This window comes from Haliaeetus leucocephalus, unplaced genomic scaffold, assembly GCF_000737465.1.
Source record: "Haliaeetus leucocephalus isolate CR32 unplaced genomic scaffold, Haliaeetus_leucocephalus-4.0 Scaffold145, whole genome shotgun sequence".
In the NCBI taxonomy this organism is placed as follows: domain Eukaryota; kingdom Metazoa; phylum Chordata; class Aves; order Accipitriformes; family Accipitridae; genus Haliaeetus; species Haliaeetus leucocephalus.
The window spans coordinates 1603518-1629509 of record NW_010972581.1 but is presented as its reverse complement, the minus strand read 5'-3'; the positions used below and the strand labels follow the sequence as shown (position 1 = coordinate 1629509).

The window sequence follows — 25992 nt, the reverse complement described above, 5'->3', positions numbered from 1 at the left end:
GTTTTTCAGCCCCCCCCCCCCCCCCCCCCATGCTAACTCATCTTGCTGCTTCTTTTTAATTGATGAATTTAAAAGGAAAATTCTGGTGCAAAACAAGTTGAGAGAGTTGCAGTGAATTAGGAAGTTACTGCTGGGTTTTTTATAAACTGGTGACAACAGGGATATGTGCTGCTGGCCATAGGGTCCCAGCAGAAGTCTGCCCAGCTCATTTTACTGCTTGTGATGTTGGTAAGCAGTGGCCAGTGCTCTGACGAACACTTTGACTATCATAAACAACCTTTCTGTTTCCCAAATTCCAGGATGAATTCTTTTTCAGGTTGCTTTATCTCTGGAATGGTGCTCTAAACGTAAAATCTCATCTACACAAGAGATTTATACACATTAAAAAGATCAGGTATTTCTTCTGAAGATGAACTCTGAATATAACAATACTTGCTGCTGCTTTTTTTTTTTCCAGTGCAGTATATTTCAGGATTCATTATACCTTCAGTGAATTATTCTTACTTGAAGGAAAAAATATTTACCTCTTGGAATAATACATTTAGAAGTGCAGTGCAATCACATTCAGTATCTGCTGAAGCTGATGAAGTGTCTGCTTCTTCAGAGAAGCCGGTCACTGTGACTGCCACCTCGAATAATCACAAGAGGAAAGAGGCAGAGAAAGACTAGAAATTATTCACGGAATTTGGGGAAATCCAAATGTTTGCAAAACCGTTGAGAACCTTCTCGCTGATCTCTGCTCTGCACAACAGCATCAGCTCTTGCAGGGCCAGGCACGTAGCAGGGATTTTACTTCTTAATCCCAGAGTTTCATTGGGTTTCTGCAGGACTGATTTTTTTTTTCCCTGTAACAAAATATTTAAAGGCGTAATTTTTTGTGTGCTTTGGTACCCAGAATTAGGAAATGAGGTCATAATATTTAAGCTCCTAGAAAATTAGCCTTGAGGGGGCAGCACCATGGAAAAGCAATTGTTATTTCTTGGGTTTGGGGGAGAGTCCCTGTGAGGACTTGGGCCTCTGATGACTGTTAGTCATTATACGTATGTCTAACAAAAAGATGTCTTCCTCCCAAAATAGCCTGAAGTTTGATCTATAATACACAAGGCAATTTTGTAGGAAACTGTAACTTTTTTCATCTCATGGAAACCTCTAGTGGACAAGAGTTAATGTATATTAGTGGTTTCCTGGGTCCTGATGACTGTAAGTTACACTGACAGGTGTTTTAACATTAATAATCCTTAGTATTATTTTAGTGAACATTATTAAATTTAGTTATTATGTATTAAAAAGCAGACTGAAAGCACTGACATTTTAAGGAAGCCCAAATTAATGGTTTGAAAGGTTTCACAAATTTATCAGATGAATAGAAATATAAGGGAGAAAAAATTCCACTCATGAAAAATGACAGCTTTGATTTCTGCAAATCTATAGATACCATATATAAAGATCTAATTTAGGTTGTGGTTCATGAAAGCGTTTATGGATTATTGACATTTCCAATCTCCATACTTCACAGTGAAATTAATTAAGAGGCGATAATTTGGGGAATGTGTTACATGAAGCCATTGTAACGCAAGGTACTTGTAGAGCACCTTCGTTTGCTGATGCCTGGGTATTCTATGAAAAATGTAATTTGGAAACAGAGCAAGTGAGATTATTCCTCCCTTTTATTAAATAAAGGATTAGCACTTCATTTGCTGTAAAAGGCAAGCATTTCTCCTGTACAATAAATCAAGATATTTTTTTTTCCCTAGCCTTATGGGAGGGAGTATAATGCGCATACATAGGTACATGCAGTCAAAAAGAGGGAAGTACTCTGTTTATTGAAACCTTAAATTTTCTTGGAAATATAAATAATGTTGCAGACTAAGTGGGTACCACCATTATAATCATTTAAACCTAAACAAACTTTAAAACTTAGCTTGCAGAATAGTTTTGGTCTGGTGGAGAACTGCAACAGAAAGGCTCAAACTTGCATGTGGTTCTTTCGTAACTGAAATTGGCAGCTGTGAGAAAGTTAATTCATGGCAATATAATTGATAAGAACTTTTTCTTCATTCCTCTGGCTGGAGAATGAAAGTCTGAGCACTTTACATTCAAGTGTTAGGTTGCTCTTGGACTGCAAAGCCAGGTAATGTTAATGGAGTCTGTTCCCCATTTAAATGCATGTACATGCTTGCCATTGGCACAAGTGAAGATCCCCCAGGTAAAGCAGTGGCGGGCCACAAAGTGCAATCTGTTACGTATTTATTTATTGAACCTTGCCAAAGGAAGCTGACATTTTTCTTGCTCTTAAAAGGAAGGGAAATGATTTCTAGAAAACCAGTGGCGGGGGGGAATCGTAGTAAAGTGGGATTAGGTGGCAAAAATGGGAAGATAGCAACAGTATGTATTTGAAAAGTAGTCTTAGAAAACCTAGTTCTTCCATTTTCTGTGCTTGCTCCTGAGCCAAGACCCAAGAGGGTTTCCCCGTTGCATGTTAAAACTTTTCACATTAAAAGCTCATAAAATGAGTGCTTCACTGGGGCCGCAGCTAAATTCTGGCTTGGGGGCAGCTTGATGTGGAGGATGGGGACAGAGGCTGGTCACTGTGTCTTCTGTAGCAAGGACAGTTGCAATGAAGGGACTGAGACCAAAGACTACTACCTTGCATTTGCTTTTCCTTTGCCTAGAGGCAAAATGTCATCTGATCTTCTGCTGGCTACAGCTTGCTGCAGTGGATGTGACTGCGTTCCTGTTATTAGGGCGTTTGGGGTCCAGCGACCACACACCTGCGCTACAGTGGGACCCCAGGCTTTCCTAGAAGGAGTGGGTGGATGAGAGAAATGGTGGCGTGTGGTTTGGTTTGCACCTGTGCTGCACAGCGTGAGTGCTGAGCTTGGCTATGTGGTCTCTTTTGTCATTTTAATTATGTGTCAGGAGAAGAAAACGAAGCGGAGATGGATACTTCTGCAGCATTTTGAACTTTAGGATGCCAGAACAGCTCGTGTCATATAAACGCTGAGCTAGCTCTCTAACTGTTCTTCTGCCAAACCGGTTATATGGGGGGGCGGTGTGTGTGTGTGTGAGTGTGTTTTAAGTACAAATTAATAAAAGAAGAGTATTTTCATATTTTTGGTATTTTAATGGGGCTTTGAGCAACCCGATCTAGTGGAAGATGTCCCTGCCCATGGCAGGGGGTTTGGAACTACGTGATCTTTAAGGTCCCTTCCAACCCAAACCATTCTATGATTCTACGATTTTCATTCCCTGGGTTTAGATATATATAGATATATATAGATGTATATTTTAGATTGGCTGCTGCAGAGTTTAGCTTTCCTCCAACTGTGCTTCCCCATCGGGATCTGTCTATGTACCACCTGTGCTTCCCAATGGTAGAGCACTGTGGGTTTGAAACACGTACAGGTGTGGTCCTCTTCAGCCTTGGTGGCTGGGTGCTGGGATGGGGAAGCAGAGGGACAAGTGAGAAGCTGATGACCCTTCTGCAGTATCTGTGCCCCACTCTCATGGTGCCTCTGATCTGTCAACTGCTGCATTTGCTCTTGGACCTCAACCACTTTCTTAAATTTTAGATGTTGGGAAGAGAAACTTCTTAGGACCTCATGTGCCCTATTACTATTAGCGTGACTGGGAATACATCCTACCCAACAGCAGATTTCCCTACACCCTAGAGGGTAGAGTTTCTCTAGCACTGACTACAGGATCCTGTTGTCAATGTTCTGCCACGCTGGATATGCTGTGAATCTCATGCTGCCCCTGCCTGTGTATTGCCTAGTTGCCTAGACTACTGATTTCTATTGTGATAGCTAAAAGGAAGTCTGTTATTGACATGTGCTTTGGTGCCCTGAATTTTGAAAGCATCTCTTGTTTATTTTAACTTTCTTTTAGTAGAGGAAGACTGAGACTCCAGCACCCAGCCATGTCTTCAAAACAGACGAGTGCCTTCATCTCCGAGCAGGCTCTACACAGGCATGCTTTGGGGTGCCTTGCTAGGTTTGCAGCTTCCCAAATGTGTTCCTGTTCAACCTAAAACCCACAGATGGGGGGGGGGGGGGGGGGGGGGGAGAAACATGTAAATTGGGAGAGCTCTCTGTGGGTACTATAGGGAAGCCCTCAACTCAAAGGTTGAGACAGTGGTAGGTGCTTTGCTGGTGGCACAAGGCTGGCCAAGGAGCTTGGGGTCTAGGGATTAGAGAAAGAAAGAAAAGACTGTAGATCCCAGCCCATCCTTGTATGAGGAGCCCTGGTGCAAGGCACCTTCCAGACTTTGTTTTATCGTTAGAGGGAGCTCAATGTTCAAGTCCAGCACAACAGGGCTCAGGGCCAAGTGGTGAGTCAACTATTTGATGGTCATCATCTTGCACCAAGGTGATGTGTCGGGGCAGGGCACAAGGCCAGTGCTGTGCCATCTGAGGATGTTTCTCCCTAGTTGCTTCCCCAGAGCCATAACTGCTTTTTGGCTTCACCTCCCCACACATCTGGTGCTGGTTGGTGGAGGCAAGATGCAGTGGTTAGCCACATCTGGCATGAAGCACCCTCACCATGGCTGAGACACTGCATCTTGTGCTACTGTCAGCCTCAAAAACCTGTTTTCTTAGTCTTTCTATTTTGTCATTAACTATGTGTTTAATGCTATATTAAATCAGTTTGACCTGTGAAAGACAGGAACAGGGGGTGGGTGTCACTCATTTTGCTATTAAACATCTGTCCTGAAAAAAAAACAGTTGGCAAAGTACAGGGCACAACTTTTTACTTATTTTTGCAATTGCCTTTTAACATTCCCCCCTACTCAGATCATTTTTTTCCAGGAGTTTTGTGTTCCTGTTGTGGGTTTGAAGCAGTGCCAGGGAGAGAGCTCTCTACAGGAATCTACCACTTTGTGCTTGTGCCTTAAACAGTTGAGTGCAACTCAATATGGTGGTAAGAAAATGAGCAGTTAACATTGTTCAAGTGTTAATTGTGCCAGAAATTAAAAGTGTATTTACAGAGCCTCAACCCAGCAGTACTAAAAGCATTTAATTAATTTGTTTGTGCGATTTCTCTGAATAGGTGACAGGAATCTGCCTGATCACTCGGCCCCAGGCGCAGCAGGGGCAGGCTGTAGCAGCTGATGATCGCACATTGGCCTCAGTTTTTCTTCCATCCGAAGAAACAGGAGAAAATCAGATTATGTGGAAAGTCTTGTTTGTAACTCCCCTCAGACCTGGCAAGTGGTTCTTGATTTCCTTTGGGCCTCTGGCACTGTTGAAGCCGATGGCACTGGCCTGCAACTGGCGTAGGAAATTGAGGTGAAATACCTTTGTTCTGCTCCAGTGCAGCAATAGCAGGAGTGGAAGATCTCGCTGTAAGAGAAATAACTGTATATGCTTGCTTTTTCTGTAGATCCCTGTAGGAAGGCAAGGTGCCTCCTGTGCTCTAAGCAGTATTTAAATTCTGTGGACTGGCACGGGCATTGCAGAGATGTAAAATTGTCTGTAATGGGGCAAAATGTTAAAAATTCTTCCAATACTTTATGAAGACAGTATTGCAGTGATATGTTGCATAATTGAAGGGATAATCAGACCCTAATTAGACCCTTCCTTTTAATATGGCTCAGTGAGCTAAATCCTCCAAGCCTCCCATGCAACCTATTCAAATAATATGATGTCCCAATATAAGCTGAGTAATTATTGAAATTCAAAAGCATTAAGTCTTAAATCAGCAGGAGGAAAATAAGTATTGGGGATACATACAATGGAAAGCACCATGCGGCAGGTCACCACAACACGTACTGTGTCTGGACTTACAAGAGAGCTGGATATGGCACTGAACGCTAATAACACATACGAGCTATTCAGGATAAGGGTAATCAATGCTTCAGGTCACTCAGCTCAGCTGGTCACGAATATATTATCTCCTGCAGAAGCCTCTCTCTTCCTGCTTTACAGTATCACATTGCTGTTCGAGTGCATTACAAAAGCTTTTGTCCATTTGGAAACGTAAATTACTGCCTTCTATGCTGCCAGAGGTACAGTATACCATCAGCCAGAAGAATCATTGTGAAGCCATACATTTGGGGATCTGTCAAGTTGCTTTCTTGCTTTTACCAGGGACGTTTAATGTTTTTCTGAATACCTCACTTAACTGTGGCCAGTCACCGCCTGGGACAGGGACAGCAGTTGCTGTGCGGGTTTCTCCAGTTGCTGGGTCGGGTGCCTTTCATTCTTGCTGGCTCTTTCCCTTGCAAAACCAGGTGCTTGCACTGAAATGCGTTGTCTCTGCTCCCTAGAGCCCTGACAGCCACATGGTGGAAACATTTGCCTTTAACCTTAACCTGTTATGAGGTAGAAAGGAGCCTGGATCTAAGCCCAGGTAAAAAAGACTGTTTAAGTTTGGAAACATTGGTTTTGGGAGCTGCAGCTGGCTCCGGATGTACGCCTCCCTGCACAGCAAAGTGCAGATCCACATGTCTAGCCAATGCATTTGCAGTCTTATCCTGAAATCGTTCTTCCATTGAGCCTGCAGTTTCCCATCCAAATGAATGAGACTTTTGAATGCAAAGGGGTTTGCAGTCCCAGCACCGGAGGACAGTCATTTGGCAAGTGTCTCGGTCTGGAAGGGGCCGGAGTGAACTCTGGGCAAGCAAAAACAAAGCGCACGTGCATACCTTTGCATTCCTGTCTCGCTTCTCTGAACAGAGATCCCTCAGCTGTCAAAATCATACTGTTTTGCTGGCAAGTTCTCACTTCTCCCTCAGTGATATTTTATGGGGCCTGTCTTCTGCACCTTCAGGGAATAGGCCTTGCAGAACCAGCATACCCCAGGGCTGAGAGTCAGAAGCTGTTTGGGGCCCCACCATGCTGGAAGAAGAAGGCATCTGTGCCACAACTGCAGGGGGCTTTTGGATGAGGGCTGCCAAGGCCTCTCACAGGAGGTTGTTAGCTATAGAAACTGGTACTGAGCATTTAGCAATTAATACGAGCACTGTATTTATTTATTCTGACTGCAAGGGGCTTTGTCCGAAGGGACGCAACCTCTTCAGCAGCATTATTATGCATAGTGAATAATTCACATAAAAATGTCCAGCAAGTTCTGGGGTTGGGCTTTTTAAATAGTGCTTAGATATTTTTAACTCATTAACACTGTAAGTCTTCAGGATCTTATAAATCATATAAGTATTACAATATTTTAACTGGGTTTTTTTTCCAATTCTTACTAAAGCTTGTTTCTCCAAGACATAGGACAGGACTCTACGAACATCTACCAGTGTGCTTCATTTGACTCTCCTAAGTTCCGTATTAGTGTTGTAAGGGAATATATTCATGTCTTAAGGGAATATTCTCCTGCTTAAAGTAGGGATCCCTGTTTCCCAGGATTTTGGCGAAGTACATGTAGATGTATATTCTATAAAGTTTCTCCCTGGAGTTTTTATTCTATACGTAAATCCTTATCAGTCATATTTCAGTGCATGGGTGTGTCATTTTGCTCTATGAAACTAGTCCAAGGCTGCTGCTGACAAGGTATCTCAAATAGTTCAGGGGGCTTGGGATGTCCCAAGTGTTGGGTGTTTTTTTTCTTCTTAAAAATTTTTGTAAAGTTAAAATTTATCTGTATTTTGTTCGGCTTGTCTGCATATTATCCAGTGTTTTTCAGAGGAAAGGCTTTATACATATATATAAAATGTTCACATACTAAAGTAAATTAATAAAGCTTCCTTTTCATATGAAAGAGGTAAAGAAAAGTACCTGGCCAATACAGTACCATTAATCTATTCTCTTTTCTCCTTTCTCTCTTTACCTCTCTCTCTACAATAGAAGTGGAACAAAAAGGTAATTAAATACCTTTCAAATTATATATATATTACTTATGTATAGGCTAAGTTATTTAACAGTTTAACGTTTTAGTTGAAATACTTTGTCATTAATTCTCACTACTTTTTTGTTAAAGTTTATTTAGTATCTCTGCTGCTCAACTTCACCAGATAACTTATTTTTTGCTGAAAAGTTTTTACCAGTGCCACTTTTTTCCATTAAATTTCTATTCGAAGGTTTAGATAACTCACTCTTTTCCTGCCCTAAAGAATTTGGAAAGTGTGCATGCATACGTATGTGCATAAGTATATCTAATTATGCCGTAAAAGCCTCTTGGAAATGACACCCCTTTATCAGCAACTCTAGGTGGTTACTTAGACTCCAGTAGAGCAATATACTTTTACACCAGTTACTAAATCTGATTTTCCTCCCGTCTCGCTCTCCAGAGGATATTACCAATTTCTGCATTTCCAAAAATAATTGGGTATGCTCCAAGCAGGGAGCACGAACATGGGATCCCATCTGCCAGCCCCACGCTACCCGAAGCGTGTGGTGGGGTACCTCTTCACACCTCCCTGCTGCCCATCCCGTCATCACGGTGAATATACTCCTGCTCACGGAGATCAGCATTACAAATAAGCAACAAATATTCTCCCCCTGAAGCGTGTGCAGCACCTCCAGGCCAGGAGGGTGCTACAGGGGATGGCGAGGGCCAAGCGAGCCACTTTTGCTCCGCAGCATCCCTCCTTTTGTCTCCCCATCCAGCTGGCTGGCCCCTTGGCACTGGCGTTTGTGTGATGCCAAGGTCAGCTGGGTGCCGGCTGAGCCTCCTCCCAGGCGCTGGGCACGCCATGGCTCCTCTCAGCCCCGCCGAAGTCTGAGCAGCAAAGCACCCCGGTTAGTCAAACTGCTCCTCTGTGCTCCTCTCATGTAACAATAGAAGGTATATGTTTTTAAGTTTGAATTACTACTATATTTAACAGGACATTTTTTAACTGATTAAAATCTAGACCTTGGGTGCCTCTCCAGTGAACTTTATTCTTTTCCTTCCTTCTTTCCTTTCTTCCTTCCTTCCTTCCTTGTCTTTTCCTTTCAGCATCCATACGTCATTCGTTTTTAATTGTGTGGACTGCATGTTTTGTGTGTCCTGTAGCAGCTTTGAAAGCCTCATTTCTAGTTATACTGCAGATCTCTAGATGGGTGTTCCCCTCGACTCCCTTTGCTTTAAACGCTAAGGGATTCGCCTCTGCTTTGCTATTGGTACTCTTTAAATATTTAATATCACTTGGGCTGTAAGGATGGGAATTTCTTTCTCGTATTTCCATTTCTAGGCCACTCTTCTGTGGGCTGTTCAAATAAATACGTGGATCAATTCCCCGGGAGTTTACCCCTTCACCTAGTAGGTACAGATTCACTGCAGAATATAATCTGGAAATACAAACCCAGAAATCCTTTGGGGACACATATTCATTTCAGAGTTTACAAAGGCGAGTGGTCCAAGTAAGTACACCTGTAAAAATAGAATTGAAAAGCAGTAAGAAAATGAGCCACAGTTGATAGAAAGAGCAGGAAAAAAAAAAAAAATCTGTTTGGTGGAGCAAATCTTGTTCTAGAGACATGGCCGGCAGGAAGGCTAGTCTCCAGCTACAAGGCATTGCTCTTGGGTTTCCTCTGATCTTGAGTGTCCTCTGCTCCAGAACTAGAAGGTGTTGAGATGTTTGAGCCAACCACCCCCAGACAGTCATTAACTCTGTTTTCTTGTTTCAAATTCTTTTCCCCTCCAACAGTTTTTCTTTGCCCTGGACTGCTAAAAGGAGTATACCAGAGTGAACACTTATTCGAATCTGACCACCAGTCTGGTGCCTGGTGCAAGGACCCTCTGCAAGCATCCGATAAGATCTACTACATGCCCTGGACGCCGTACCGGACAGACACGCTGACGGAGTACTCCTCCAAGGATGACTTCATTGCCGGGAGGCCAACCACAACATACAAACTCCCGCACCGGGTAGACGGCACGGGGTTCGTGGTATATGACGGGGCTTTGTTCTTCAACAAGGAACGAACCAGGAACATAGTCAAGTTTGACTTGCGGACAAGGATAAAAAGCGGGGAGGCTATCATAGCTAATGCAAATTACCATGACACCTCTCCCTACCGCTGGGGAGGCAAGTCTGATATAGACCTGGCTGTGGATGAGAACGGGCTGTGGGTAATCTATGCAACAGAACAAAATAATGGCAAAATAGTCATTAGCCAGTTAAACCCTTACACATTAAGGATTGAAGGGACGTGGGATACTGCCTATGACAAGAGGTCAGCTTCTAACGCCTTCATGATCTGTGGGATTTTGTATGTGGTGAAGTCTGTGTATGAAGATGACGACAATGAAGCCACAGGGAATAAAATAGACTACATATATAACACTGACCAAAGCAAGGATAGCATGGTGGATGTGCCCTTTCCAAACTCCTACCAGTACATTGCTGCTGTGGATTATAATCCCCGGGACAACCTCCTTTACGTATGGAACAACTATCACGTCGTGAAATATTCCTTGGATTTTGGCCCGCTGGACAGCAGAGCAGGTAAGGGTTTCAGTACCAAGCCAGAATCTGAATTGGGCTTTCTATTTTTCTTGCAAGTACGGTGTAAAATTGAAGTACACTCCTGTCTTACTGATCTGCCTGTGTTTGTGTAAATTAAGCCCCACCACAAGACCTATGATGAATATTAAGACATTAATATATGCAGAATATTTTTTTTTAGTCTTAGTTTGATATGAAATGGAGAAAGGAATGTGCTACCCATAACTAACCTGAAACACTCTCCAAATATCCACGCTCTTGCTTGCATCACAGGGATAGCACTCTTTTCTCCATAAATGAGTTTTCCTCCATACATCAGATCATCTTCCCTTCTGCAGGAATTTTGGCAAAACAAAGTATGGAAGATGCTGTTGCTGCAAACAGCCAGGGGAAAACTACCAGCCAGTTTAAATGACTTCATTTCATTAAGCTGGGGGAGTTTGGGCTGTTCAGGGAAGCCATGAGCATGCACCCGCCCACAAGTGTGTGTCTAGAGTCAGGAGGGGAATCGACAACAAAATCCTCCGAATAGTTGGTTTCTTTTCTTTAAAGTTGCTCTTTTTTAAAAAGCATTTCATGACTTACTATGATTTACTATACTGTCTCTAAGAGAGGAGCATCTGGCCCCCAGAAGATTCCCAGCTTTTCCACCTTTTTTCCTGTTAGAAATTATGCTAGTAATGACTTAGTTGGGTTATATTCCCTTAACTTTAGCAACTTCTTCATTGTTTTGCAAGTATTATGTTCACAGTTGCCACTTTATTAGTAACATGACTTAGCCTAGATTGTGGTCAAACTCATATGACAGTGCAAGAATTTCCAAACAGCATATGCCCACTCATTTTCAAATGGTTACTGCTGTACGTGATGTAGTCACAGTTATCAGGTAGTTCGTGTGGTGGACTGTGTACTTCAGAAAGGTTCAAAAAGTAAGAGGAAAGGCAGAATTAATATAATTTGGACAGTAAACTTTTGATTTGTAACATAGCTGGTCCCAAAACACTCTTTTTTTGTTAATAAGAAACTCAGAAGTGAATGAGTGGATTCAGGGCTTCAGATTGCAAAACAGACGTTGAGAGGTTTCTGTTGCTGAGCTTTTCTTTTTCTTTTCCTGTGTGCAGCCTGTTATCCATATAAGAAATGGATCAAGAGATGCTGAAAGAAACTGTGGATATGAAATCTAGGGAGGGGTGGAATAAAAGTGGTAAAATGGCAGTGAATTTCTCATTTTTATACAAAAAAAGTAAGGAAGAGGAGAAGGAAATCTTGAAGAGGCAGATGAACAAAACTGAGTGACTGTTAAGAGAGGAGCAGGGATGTTTTCAATGATGTTGACCTCTGCAAGATCTCAAATGAGCAAAAAATGAAGTAATATTTCTCATTCTCCCAACTTAATGATGACCGTGTACTTTCTGAGTAGTGGAGTGAAGCAGAGCAATTTGTGAGCGATTGGTTATCCCTGAGGAGTGAAAATCAATTGCATCCCTTCTATTTCACAGAGTTTCTCTCCTTTTCAGTGAATTATATTCAGGTATTACAGCGGACTCTCTGCTGCCACTTTTTCAGATGGTGACCGTTGTCAGTAATAGCATCTTTAATTTTAAAAAAGCCGTAATCAGTGAAAAACCCAAATTTTGTACTTTCCTATAGAAAAGGAAATGGTTCTCCCCTTTTTCTCAGTCTAAGCTGGTGAGATGGGAGAGCAGATTGAAACCTTGCAGAGGGCTGAAAGTCTTTGAGGTGCAAGGATTTGATTTGTCCTTGTGTCACTCTGGTTTGAAGCCCCTTCAATTTCACTCATGTTTGGATGAGAATTTAAAATCCCCCAGTGCCTCAGGTGGAAAGCTGAAGCAGTTTTTGGCTTTGGGTGGTGGACATGAGAGGGTTAATCTGGTGTCAGGGAATCTGCTGAGCCTTCTCTGATGTTCCTTTTGTGGAATTTTTGGTAGCTTTATATTGTGGGCACTAAGCTGAATTTTACATGCATTTCTCTTCTCTGAAAATTGCTGGGATTTCTTTTTTTGGCAGAAATGCATAAGGATCCCATTTCAGGTTTAGATCCTATTTTGCAGGTTTAGAGGACTTTTGAGAGGACTGCTCTGATAGCAAGTGAAATTCTCAATAAGACAGCTCGAATGGGCCAAGGCATTTCAAAGTGAAGAAAAATACCTTTGCGAAGGGAGTTTACTGCTCCATTACCTGCACAGCCTGATTAGTGGGAACATTATTTTACGAGTCAGTCGAAGAGAAGCACTGATTTTGAATTGAATAGGTGAGCAAACACTTGCCTGACACCAGGGTTTTTTGCAGAGAGGAGCGAGGAGACCAGGTCTGCATGACTCGTTCTCTTCCAAGTTCAGTGCAACATGTTTTCTGGTTAGCACCAAATTTCATGCCACATTGCTTTATATATAATACTAAATATATGGCTGGCTTAAACCCAGTCTCTCCACCAAAGAGCAGAGCAGGAGCTGATGCAACACTAGGAAAGCAGTGAAGATCCAGGATATTTTTATTTGGTTATTAGTTATTTGGTTTTTTACAGAATGGATTTTGGGTATGTGTTCTCCCTCTTCTCTTCCAAAATCGCCAGTGTTTCTCTGTTTAGAGCAAGGCAATGTTCAATGCAGCCATTTTCCATAGGGTTACAGTTTGAGTAGCAAAATATGTAAAACATTATCTGCTTAATTAGAAAACAAAAAAAAAGATTATAAAATTGATGGGTCGAACAAATTGGTTGTTAAAAAACAATTAAGGGTGAAGTTTTAGGAGAAGAGCTCTTAAAACCAAAAATTGATCGTAACAAGAAAAGTGATATATTTAGCTACCTAAATGGCCAGTAGCATATTTGAAACATATTTGAACTCTTGGGTATCAAACACTTGAAGGATATCTAAAATAAAAAACAGGTGCTGGGAGCTCCAGTTCACTTAGAATCAAACATTTTCAGTCGTTTCCCAAACCATCCAGGGGAAATGGGAGGGGGCAGGATTTGCTTAGCTTATAGGAAAGGCAGGGATCACATCCTCTCGCAGTGCTTAAACACTTTTTGTGAGCTTTAATTAAAGGTCTGTTTGTGCATGTAGGTTTGGAACATATTTGAGTTCTTCACTGTCACAGAGCTGCTCTCACCCACTGTTTAAAAAAATGGGCTTTTACTCCTCAGAGTAAATGAGTGTCAAAACCTGCAGTGCTCAGCTTCTGTAGCAGCTGAAGGTACCAGGGAAGAAAAAACATTCTGAAATCTTAAGTGAGGCACAAAGCTGGATTCAGCTGATGTAGAAGCAATTCAGGGCTCTTGATTGAATTAAAACCAATTGTTCATTTTTCTCAGAAATGGGAAAAGCTGCATTTTAAGGATTTGCCATGCTCGGGTTTTTTTCCTTTTGTCTGGGGTTGTTTTCATTCATCTCAAAAGCAGTTTTGAAAGCAAACACTCCTCAGTACCTGCAAATCCCAGGAAACCTGTCATTAATGTCTACCTTCAAGAAGTGAACTTGAAGATACCAAAAGCCTTTGAAGCATATATTTTTTTGAGCTGTTTGGCCTTAAAATGAGTTTTTTGGAGGATGCTTCTCCATAAATGCTCCTGAGCTTCTGGGTTATTTCTTTGTAGCTGCTTTTGAGTTTGCCAATTTGAAGCGACAGTGAGAATAGGTCTGCAACTCTAGCAGTGTTTTCCATCACATTCTTCAAGAACTTGAACCCCGAAAAGTGTTCAGGTTATTTTTTTATGTGCCCCGCTAGACATGTGCAGGGAGAGAATCGAAAGGCTGTAGCAACAGAATGAAAAATTTTCCACAACCTAATCAGTCTTAATATTCACCAGAGTTACCTGTTTTAATCATCACCCACTTGTGATACAGTCTGCATAAACAAATTCAAGAAAATATCAACAAATCCTCCTCTCCAAAAAGGTAAAGTGCTCCCATCCCACTTCCTCGCGCTGTGCTGCATACAAACACGCATCTTCTGGCTTTGCATCTCTGCACCTCCCCAGGCTGTCGTGGCTCCTGGCTGGGCACCAGGTAGGGGTTCCTGGGCAGCAGAGAGACCAGAAGAAGAAAGTTTTGCCTTTTAAATGCCTGAGGTGCCCCACGCCAGTGCTGGCAGCTCTCACGTGGGGGCTCGGGATGTGCTGGCTGAGTGTTTAGACCAGGGGTAGGGACTGGAGCCTGTCCCATAGCTCAGCAGTGAAGTAGTGCAGGGAAAGACTTGAACTTGGATAAGGATCCCTCTGTGCATGTCTGGGACTCGCATGTCCTGGCAAACGTTCCCAGTGACATGGAAAATAGAGACCTCCTACTTTCGAGGAGATGTTTTGAATTATGTCCAGGAGACCCAGGCATTACAATATGGAGTGTTTAATAGGTGTATGAAGTTAATAAATAAATATGCCCAATACATAAGGAAGACAGTGATATGATACAGGGCTTCTAATATGGCCTCATTGTGCCTAAGTGGCTTCCATAGATTGCATATTAACACTGTGGACTGCCAGTCCGGTAATCAAATGTGATATGAAGCTTCCATCCATATCTGTGATATTTTAAAAACCTCAGAGGGTGTATGTCAAACTTTTATCCTCCACATTTTGTTAAATATTGTGGGATGCTCTCTTGACATGTGATTGCAACCATTTTATTCAGTAAGGGTTGTTGGGTTGTGGGGTTTTTTTTTTCCTAAAGCAGTTTTACAATGCAGATAAGGTGAACCCTCTGTCCTTATAATATGCTAATTAAGTGCATTTGTGTCTTGGGTAAAAGATGTGGCAGTATGGTGATGAATAAGAACTTTAAACACATATGACACCTCGTTAAAATGTAATTTTCACATCATAAATCTGAGGCCTTTCCTTTGACAGCTGAGTAATGTGGATAGTGGGCAGAGGATCTTGAGCGTTTCAAAGCTGTCACGTGCTAATAGGTAGCTGAAAGTGGCTTCCTGCGCTGCTCGCCTTTAACGCCCTACATCCTTGCCTGGGAAATGCATCAAAAGGGCTGCTGAATCTTAAATCCCACTTGTGCACAGGATATGAATTGCCATCGCTTCTAGATCCCATTGCGATAAGGCATGCTTGGTATGTCTGAAGTTGAATTTGGGCTGCATTTTAAAAGGCCAGCTGAGCCTTTTTGATGAGCAGCTTCTCCTGGCGGACAAGGGCCATTTTTAGGGAGCTGCTGAGTGTTTAATTGCGGCTTCTCCTGTGTTTTTATTTTCCAGTTGCTTTCCTCCCATCTAGGAGCATCCCTAGCTCTCTCGCTCCTGTTCCTCTTCATTGCTTACAGTGACAGCTGCTGGTTGCACAGTGTTGCTGGAGGTTTTCAGAGAGATCAGTGCTTGCTTTCAGCAGCCTCTGCTAAACACGTATCGTGACTGGGGCCCTGGTTTTTATCCCCTAGTATTTGCCCATATATGCATGTCCCATTTATTCTATAAATATTTCAGTCCCTTTTTGCTATTTAAGATAGAAAGACATGTCTAAGTTTGGAGGTGAAGAAAGCAGCACATCTTTTACAACAAAGCTGGCATCTCAACCTACATTTGCTGGCCAGACGGTACCTTAAGTTCAGAAGGACAGGAGGATATTTCACCTACCTGGGGCATGCTGGGATCCAGAATTGCATTTGTTCCCCATTTTGAGGCCTGATCTGTCTCTTCGTTTTCATCCTGTTTTAAATTTTCCCACTTTGTAAAGCAACGTTTGATTAAAAAATTATAAAAAAGTATCATACCACTGGACACTTTTCTGAAATTAGGGATTTCTGCTTTTTGTCAGGAAAGCTAGAGTTTGAGTTCTTTCCTCTACCTTCTTACAAAAAAATCCTTAAAAAGTGCAAGATTCCTCAGCTTCAAAACCCTCCCTTTTTGGAGCATTTCATAAATATTAATACTGTTTGGTTAGCACAGCGGGAATATCTTCAGTGCCTCTCCAGTATGAATAAATATGTGGTTGCTCCCTCCTCCTAAATAAAAATGTACTTCTCTCAGTAGGACCATGGAACAGGAGATAGCCTTACCAAATGGAGGTGGAGGAGTCCTCCTTTTCCTTGAGTCACTGCTTCTACTATGACACACCTATCTGAGCCAGCCTGAGAAAATGGTACAGCACACCTAACCTGTCCGGGAGCTAAACCAGGATACTGCTGTATCCTCTTTGGAGATCAGTCGTTACCATTGCAAACCAAACAGGAGTCTGCTATAAGACCTGCATGCCGTGAAGTCACAGCCAATATCAATGCGCTGAGGTCCTGTTCCCACAGGGTCACAAGCAGGAGTGCTTGGGGCTGGTCAGGTGGGCAGCCAGTATGGTTGAAGTAGGGGAAGGGCAGCAAGATACAAGATGATTAAGCTAAACTTCACTTTCAAGCTTCAAAACAAAAGGAGACCAGAGACTTCGGCACTTCATAATCCTGTCAAACGCCAGGAGGGGGAAAGCACCTTGCCAAGAACATGTCTGAAAAGCTGAGGCGGCTGTTCCTGGCAGCAAACATGGGATGTACTGCTGAAGATAGCGGGGTGATTGCAGAGGGGAAAAAAGCATTAACTGTGTATGAAGGATAGCGGCTTTTCCTCTTCTGCAGTGAGCTCTTTGACTTGAGGAATCAGCCTGGAGTTGTGATTAATTGTCGTTTCATTAAGTTCAAGACCACCAGGTTGTCACGCTGACATCCACCACAGCTTATCAGTCTGATGCAAATACTTTGCTCCAAACCTAGTGTTGTGGTTTAACCCCAGCCGGCAGCTAAGCCCCACACAGCCGCTCACTCACTCCTCCCCACCCAGTGGAATGGGGGAAAGAATAAAAAAAAAAACAACACAAAACCTGTGGGTTGAGATAAAGGCAGCTTAATAGGACAGAAAGGAAGAAAAAAAAAATCAACAATAATTATAAAAGAATTAGGATATACAAAACAAGTGATGCACAATGCAATTGCTCACCACTCGCTGACTGATGCCCAGTTAGTTCCCGAGCAGCAATCTGGCCCCCCAGGCCAAGTCCCCCCAGTTTATATACTAGGCATGACATCACATGGTCTGGAATACCCCTTTGGCCAGTTTGGGTCAGCTGCCCTGGCTGTGTCCCCTCCCAACTTCTTGTGCCCCTCCAGCCTTCTCGCTGGCTGGGCCAGAGAAGCTGAAAAATCCTTGACTTAGTCTAAACACTATTTGGCAACAGCTAAAAACATCAGTGCGCTATCAACATTATTCTCATACTAAATCCAAAACATAACACTGTACCAGCTACTAGAAAAAAAAATTAACTCTATCCCAGCCAAAACCAGGATACCCAGCTTTGAATGTTGCAGCCCTTTGGGTCTGAGACGTTTGCCAGAGGCAGGGAGCATGAGGTGACACGTAGCAAATGTCCGAGGCTACCTTTTGCAGGAGGAAGGGACTGCATCATGTACTAGAGACAGCTTTTGAGCATTGGATTTTTACATATGTTTTTTAGCAATGAATGCATCATTTATCCCTTGGCCAGCAGGTTTTGCTGGCTTGTGTGCAGCGATGGGGATCTACACAGGGTTGGGGGTTTAGCCTGGTGAGAGATTCCAGGATGGTCCATTTTTGAGCTGTTGCCTCCGCCACCTCCTCTCCTCCCACCCCAAAACAGGATTATCACCTGCCAGGCTACTTCTCAAGGCATTACCCTCTCAGCTTAGATTATATCTGTGCATCTGATTCCTCAAGGCTGACCCTATGTAGTGCAAACATCTTCTGCTCCCTGCAGCCCTGCTCTGGCCTGGCTGCAGAGCCACTAGCCTGGCTTGGGACGTGGGGTCCCACATGCCTTCTTCATGTGCCAGCTTGGTTTTTTGCTACTGCGTTTTTAAAATGAGCAGCTTTTATTTCTGCTCCCTACTGAAAATACCTCCACCATGGCAGCTCACGGGTCTGGATCGCTCTCCTCACTTGTCTGCCACTGATTGTGTTTGTTCTGGAAATGACTACTATAATATTTTTAGCAGCACTTATTAAGACTCGTCTCCTGAAGTCTAGTTCAATGTTGCTAATTAACTTCTTCGGTGCCGCCAGCACTCTGCAGTGCTTCCATGCCAGATTTTTCTTTTTTTAACCAATAAAGCTAAGAAAGCAGATGTGGATGCCCTGCCATATTCTGCTTTAGAGTCAAAGCAAGCAGAGGATGCATTGGATGTCCTTCATACTGCTGGCCTTGATACTCAGGTTAAAGAGGAGTAAAAAGCTCTTTAAGAGTAAGCTACAAAATTACTGAACCTTTACGGGGAGGCTTTTCAGTGCCTTCCCTTGACTTCAGGAAGTTGTGGTGATGCCCTTAGCATCTCCCCATCCTTCAGATGTGGCAGCAAGTCAACTTTCCAGACACTTAAGGTACAACTGTGCTGATAAAAAGTACCCAAGGTATACATGAGTAATGGAAAGGTCAGCCTTATCCTCGGAAATCCAGCTGAACTCTCATGGTAGGGTTGGGTGACATGGGTTGGGTGATAGGAAGGAAATTTAGGTGGAAGGTACAAAAAGAATCTTGGTAGCTAGTTTGAAGATCTCCAAGTTCTGGGATAAATGGGACCAGCCATGAAGGGCTGTGAAATGCTAGTTGGCAATGCGGTCAACAACCTGACAGGGGAAGATAGGTAGATCTCAGAAAAATGAGATAATAGGCACTTTTAAGCACACCTTCTTGAAGTGCGTTTTGGCATTAGTAACTCTGCTAAATCATGAGAGTTGGGTATTGAAAAAAACCAAGAATAAAGCAGTGTCCATTTCTTTCGTGTGAGTCTATCAGGTATGCATGAGTAAAGGTTCATATAATGAAAAAGTTTCTGGGACAAAATCCCCAAGTTCCTGGAGAGTTTCAGCTCAGCCATTATTCAGACAAATCCTCTGAAGTTGGCAGGAGTTTGGACTGGGGGCTTCAGGAGTGAGTCTGCAATGAATTTCTGTTTGTCCTGGAAGGAATTGTATTTTGCCAGTGAGAGGCTTTTTGACCTCCTGATTTGTGTCTAAAGCATCCAAAGAGGATATATAAATATAAATTATAACCTGGAACAAATAGCGAATATCCATGTGAATTTGAGTTGCAATATCTGCCCTGCATTTTTATGTTGAAAAGAATTTTTTTAAGGGTGTGCTCATGATTGGAGGGCAAAGCAGATGATGAAGACTTAGGTGAAAGAGATGTGTCCATTAAAACAATGTAGTGATTGTTCACTGTAATGGGATTTCTTAACAGTAAATAGGATTTTTGCTTGATTAAAATGTGCTGAGGGGAAACAGGACTTAAGGAAAATTTCACTGAAATATGGGATTCGGTTTAAAAAGACTGGCACTGAATAAGCAAACTGGCTGTTTCATGTTACGTAGCTCCTCAGTTCTGTGTTCTCACAAAGTAGCAGCTGCTTGAGACTCAAAAGGGAGAGGGGAAAAAAGCAAAGAAACATCAGAGCTGAAAACTATAGAAGTTATACACTGGCCATGACAGAAGATGGGAAAATCAGCTGCCTTTATACCAGTCTGAGCTGGCTTACTGGGATGCCATTCATGCTTCCCTCAAATAGCTGGAATAAATTAACACAGCCACTGGAGAGATGAGGCATTAGGCAGCTCTGCAATTCTTTTTCATCTGTCGATGTTTAGGACGGAGATGGGGAAAGGGCCATCTGTGTGCTGCAGGCAGGGAGAAAAAGTAAAGGCAGCATCAAGTATAGGCATGCCAGCTGAGAAGTTCTTACTCCATTCATAGGGTCTTTCCAACATACCACGTGAAGAAGAGCTTTTGTGAGCCCCCTTGTATTGGCCTCAAATTCAGTTGCCCCTCAGACTGTGTTAAATTCTTCCCTCTGTCCAAGGCACGCGTGAAGGATGCTGTGGCTTGCTAAGGTCAATCAGCCTGAATTCATGTGATGTTTTGCACTCTTGTACTGCTGAATTAAGCAAATGACTGGTAATGTTAATGTGAACACTGAGGCTCCAGGAGGAGGGAAGTACTGAGGGAAGGCTGCATGAAGAAGAAAAAGAGGGTTTGGGTTTGTTTTTTTTTGAGGGAGAGGTAATAAAATATATTTGCTTTACGGGAGCATATGTATACACCGGAGGGACTAACAGCAATGAATATTTTTGGCCTTCTCCACGAAAGTGCTTGCTTTTCTTACTGGACAGTGACTGCCAAGTATTTTCTTGGTGCAATATTGAGTGTGTTACAAGTTATTCACAAGAAATATCCTTGGATTGACTGGAACAGAATTTATTGATAAAAGCATTGTACTCTTCACCACAAGTATCAGGATGAGTGAGGAATGCCAGTACCCAAAAACCAAGCCAAGGTGGAAAGCGCTTGGACAAGTTTCTGGTCAATTTTTATAGTTTAAGGTGCAGATTCATCCAACATTGTGTTGGGAGAGGTGCCTCTGCCTCGTGCCTTTCTTGTAAATATAAACTTTCTTTATGGATAAGCAAAGCCTCCTCCTGAGCTTGGTGGGAAGCAGATGAAGCTTTTGGGTAGCTTAAAACTGCATAGTCAGAACATGGTGTGTTGTGTAAGGCTGCTGTAATGTGTTCTTTTCATATAAATGAGTTTCAATTGACTCTGGTATGAAGAGTAGAACAGAGAATTAAATTAGATTAATAGATTTTTTTAAGACCAGAAGGGACCATTAGCTCATTTAGTCTGACCTCTGTAATGCATTTGAATGGATTTCATCCGCTTCCTCTTGTACTGAGCCTAATGACTTGACTTTAACTGAAGTGTACCTTCCAGAAAGGCACCCAGACAATCAGTGTGTCACTTCATGGAGTGCTTTTCTTGGGTAGATATTCTCTCCCAGTGTTAAAGAGGTAAAATAATATTTGCATTATAAATGTTTTGGTTGTACTGCCCGGTCAGTGAGGCCATTTTGTGCCTTTTTGCATCATACGTAAAAAGTCAAAAATATGCTTCTTGAATTGCATTCTTTTGCACCTTGTTCAGATGTTGATCAGGAGGTTGTCTTCTGTGGGAGTTACTGGTAGGTCTGAGATTTTTTATTATTTTTTAAAGATGTTAGAAACTTGTTACTCTGTTAGGAGTGGGAAATTCCTGAATAGACTGAGAAAGCAAATAATTCACTAGCAATGAGAAAATAGCTTTCTGGGCACTAAAACTAAGAAAGCCTTCTACTTTCAGATGTGTACTTTATGATGAGTGCCACTAAATGTGTCTGTAAACTCTGCTTTTTAATTAGAAGAAATTGCCAGTCTGCAGAGCTTGCATACTGCTCTCTTAATGCCACTTCCATTTTTATTTGAACCAGAGTGGTAGGGAGTGACATTTAAACCTCAGAGTTTGTCATCAAGTTCTAATTTTCTTGTTGATGAGAACATCTGTCCATTGGAAAGGGCAAAAACTCATTCCAGCAGTTTTTCCATAAGGTATTGGAAGATTTAATTACAAATGGGTTTTCTGATTGTTGGTTTGGGGTTTTTTGCCTTTTGTTTCCCACCGTTTTTAAAGGGGCCTGTATTTACAGTGGGTAAAAAAAGATGATGATGCAAGGAAGTGAACTGTAGACGATACAAGAAGCACTGTGGTAAATAACCATTGATTGTATTAAGAGTGTTGTCACACCAGGTTTTTCATGTCAAAACGTACTGGCAAATTCTGGTGGAAAGAGATTATCATATTCTTAATATGCAAATATAAATTGGCTGTACTAAAAAATGTCTTAATTCAAATTGAAATACTATACTGTCAGAATGTATTTTTTTTCCTTCTAACACCATGTTTTGTGATATTTTGGATAAACTTCACCTTCAGGCATTTCTTTCTGGTTTTATCAAGGCTGTGGCTTCATTAGATTAAGCACTGTGAGAGTAGACATGTTACCCCCTCTTTCTCATTTTTTCCTTTGAGAGAAGAAACCTTAAAATGGGCATGTATCAAGGAAGGCTAGTGAAGTCCTCTCTTCCCTTTACAGTGTAATTTGTGACCACAGTGATCTTGTGCATGTTTGGAAGTCATTGCCCCAACATAGTTGACAGTGTATGCATCAGTTGTAACCGAAAAAAAAAGACTCAAATTAGCCAAAATGACCCCAAAATATCTTTGGGGCTAGCTGGTATAGGCTAGTGCCAATGGGAGTTTTGATTTCCATGCAACCTGATTTGCACATCGAAGGCGGTAAGCATCGCCTTGCTGAACCATGGCCTTTACGTGTTTCATTAAATTTCCCCCTTATGATGACTTCTAGGTTGGGGGGCAATGATGTGAAAAGTTTCTTTCTACAGTTTGTTGACATTTATCAGTGACTAATGTCTTTGCTTTAGTGAGTAGATCCAGAGCTGTAAAAGCTGGTCCTCGCCAGATAAAAGTTTAGTTACAGTAACTTTATTGTCCTCTTCCTACTCTGATTTGAAAGCTGATTTAATCTTCAAAAGGAATAATCATTAAAAATATAGCATGCATTGGTGCATTTCTTTAATTCATCTTCCTTGGAAGCCTTGTGGATACAGAAGCAGCAGACATGGGTTTGTGCATGCCTGAGGTTTATCCACAGCTTGCTGACATGATGTTTAAATGTGATTCTTGCTTCTGTGCATGGATTGCAGAGACCTGTTTAGCAGCATGGTGCTAACCAGATTCCTCCAAATCACTTTGCGATGTGACCTATTTCCTTGCTGGAGAAGCTCAGAGGAGCCTGTTGCACCTTCTTTGTCACGGAGGTGAGGATCTTTTGAGGGAGCAGAAGCACTGGTGTTTTGGGAGGTTATCTACTACCATGTAGCCCAGGGCTGGCCAAGAATGCCCACACACCTCTGTGGGTTCATCTTGCCACAGAGGTTGCCTGTTAGCCATTGTGGGTCATGTCAAAAAATGTCTGAGGCTGTTGATATCAAACAGGGAGCTGGGGAAAACGTGAGGCTTGTAGCTGGCTGCAGGTGAGGTCTTTAAACAGTAGTAGTTGAAGATGGACCTACCAAAGGGCCAGGGACTCCAGGAGAAGAGGCTCTGTGTATCACAGAGCTGCCAATAATAACACTACATCTCCAGTAGATCCTTGATTCATCTCCTCTGCCCCTTTCCAGGTTGTTTTTTTTTATGAAGCCAAACCCTTTTCTGATGGCCATGTATAAGGAGAGATGGCATCAAGGGGAAAGGAGGGCTTAGGCAGCCTTTCTTTCCACTTGGAAACCACAGGAAACAAACCAGTATTTTTGCCTAAAATTAGAAAAAATGAGAGATTGTCAATTTTTATGAAATCCCTTAACATGCATGGCAGACACTCTGGCCTATCACTAACGGTGGCACTTCCCATAGTTGGCATGACTCACTGAAGAGAGATCTTCAAGCCTATTAGTAAAAGTATTTATTTATTTGTTTGCTTGTTTAGAAACCTGTGAGAAAGTCCTTTGGATGTTTCAATAGGGGATGTTGATGTTATCTTGTCCCCTCGGTATCTTTATAAACTTCAGTTGTCGTTGATTCTAGAGATCTGTTTTACCTATCCTGGGCTTGTCACTCTTGCACTACAAGAGATTGATCATATTATTATTATTATTATTATTATTATTATTATTATTGTTGTTGTTACATATTTAACAATAAAACTGAGTGACGTTCTACTCCCAGCTGAATCTCCAAGGAATGCAACTGTTTCTCGTTATAAAGGGGAAAAAAAGTAATTAAATTTTAATTATTTTTCCCTTTTGCCCAAATATCTTCACACAGTGCAAATTAAATGAAATTATTTAACCATGACAAGCACTTCTGTCAATTAATCCCTGAGAAGTGAAGCTGGAAAATGTATGCCACACGCATGCAGGCAGTCATACACAGATGCCTGGAAAAAAGAAACCCAAAGGAGCCTAAGACAAGCATGAGTTAACTAGCCCAACAGAGCTGTGAATGGGAGTTTTAAGCGATAGTGACGTCCATCCGCAACCTGATCTGAGCTCTTTGCAGCTTCCCATCTGATACTCTGAAGAATCTTTTTCCCTTCTGGCTTAATAGCTAAAGATTAATTGAAGTTCAAGAACTCAGTATTTCTAGTAGCCTTTATACTGAAATTTAAGATGGGTAATTTAACTTTGAATTGATTTTTTTTTTCTTCAATTTGAGCTTTTAGTATGTGCATATTTTTATCTCAGCTGTGCCTGGGTTTCCTGAATTACGGGCAAGATTACCAAGAGATATTCATTAGACAAATGCGTTTATTAACAACATAAAGATTGTTGTACTGAATGCCTGAAAACTGGATCCAGTTATTAGAAGAGAAAATCTTTCAGGCAATTTCAAAGCATTAAAGAAAAAATTCATCTTGTCTATCTGGATTTTTATATACCTGGTTTCATTATCTATCGAAAAACACTGGTGCTTTTTGTATGGGCAGTGCTCCAAGGTCAAAGGTTAGCCCCATTTCTGACTTTCAGCAGATTAAAAACCCTACTTGCAGTCAACGGCTGTGTCCCAGGTAAGCAACTCTTCTCCAGAAAGACCTCGTCTCTCTTCTATAGGGACGTTCTCATGCACAGGCATCTGGAGGGTCCATGAGATGGTTGCTGGCATGGTAAAAGCCATACCTGCATCTCTGAGATGTTTATTTAGGCCTGTTTGGTATTCAGACTTCATCTTTTAGCAGCTGAAGTCAAACACTGAGCATAGAGTCGTCTGAAGCTACTGCTGGAGGAAGTACTATCGACAGTAAGTCCTGCACGTTTTAGATTTATATATACATGTATGCATGTGTATATATATAGATAGATAGATATTTGCACGTTGATTAGATATATTTGAAAAAGTAGGATTTGCAAGCTGGCTCAGTTGCCAAGGTGATTTAACTAAATATACATTTATTCTTATGGAAGACAGGGACATACTCGGTAGCTTTACAGGCAGTGGAGGGTTTTTTCCTCCTTGGATGAAGCTGTCCCAAGCAATGCACATGTTCTGATAGATACAAGCATTTGGTAGGCTTCCCTGACTCTACTCAGACATCAAGATGTTATGCAGACCTAATTAATTCAATTCCACATATCACTCCAAATGCAGTATAGGGAATTGATACATTTCTATCCCTTTACCTATTTTCCCTCCCGTACAATCCTCTACGCAAGACTGCTTGGGCTTTGGCAGCGTAGCAAAGGTCCTTGGCTCTGTTAGACAACATCAGATGGCCAATACTAAGCTTAACGGGAAAGGAAAAAGGCCTAAACCGAACCAAAGTGGGGCAGCAAGACTGTGAGGGAATGGGCAGGTTTCCTGAGTTAGGCAATTTTCCTATGGTTTGCAGTGAAGCAAAGACTCGGTCCTAACTCTGACACCATTAAACTGTCTTGATTTGCTAGGCCACAGTTTCCAACCTCTGATGTTCCCAGGTACAGTCACTGCTTTGAAGACAAGAGAACATCAGCGTGATGGAAATTCAGAAGCAGATTTTCGCAGGCAGGAGCGGAGTCATCCAGGTAGCAAATGGGGACAGTTGGGACACCGCTGCTTTCAGCCTCCTCCTCTATTAAGTTTGAAGGTTTTTTTATACTGCCCTGGTGCTTAGATGTAGAAAACTGTACGTTTACACTACAGCACACCAAACAGCTGTCAATAGAATGATGGGGTTTTTTTGGTTGGAAAATGTCCCATTGATACAAAATCAAAATAT

At 42.1% G+C, this 25992-nt stretch overlaps 1 protein-coding gene across 1 annotated transcript in view; it reads left to right on the top strand.

Annotated features, from left to right (window-relative positions):
* The window catches only part of LPHN3 (latrophilin 3), a 273474-nt gene that overhangs the window by 87959 nt on the left and 159523 nt on the right, over positions 1 to 25992 (top strand). The window contains exons 4-5 of the mRNA XM_010561460.1: positions 7794 to 7808; positions 9578 to 10378. Coding sequence (XP_010559762.1) covers positions 7794 to 7808; positions 9578 to 10378 — 816 coding nt within the window. The remainder of the gene's footprint in view (positions 1 to 7793; positions 7809 to 9577; positions 10379 to 25992) is intronic.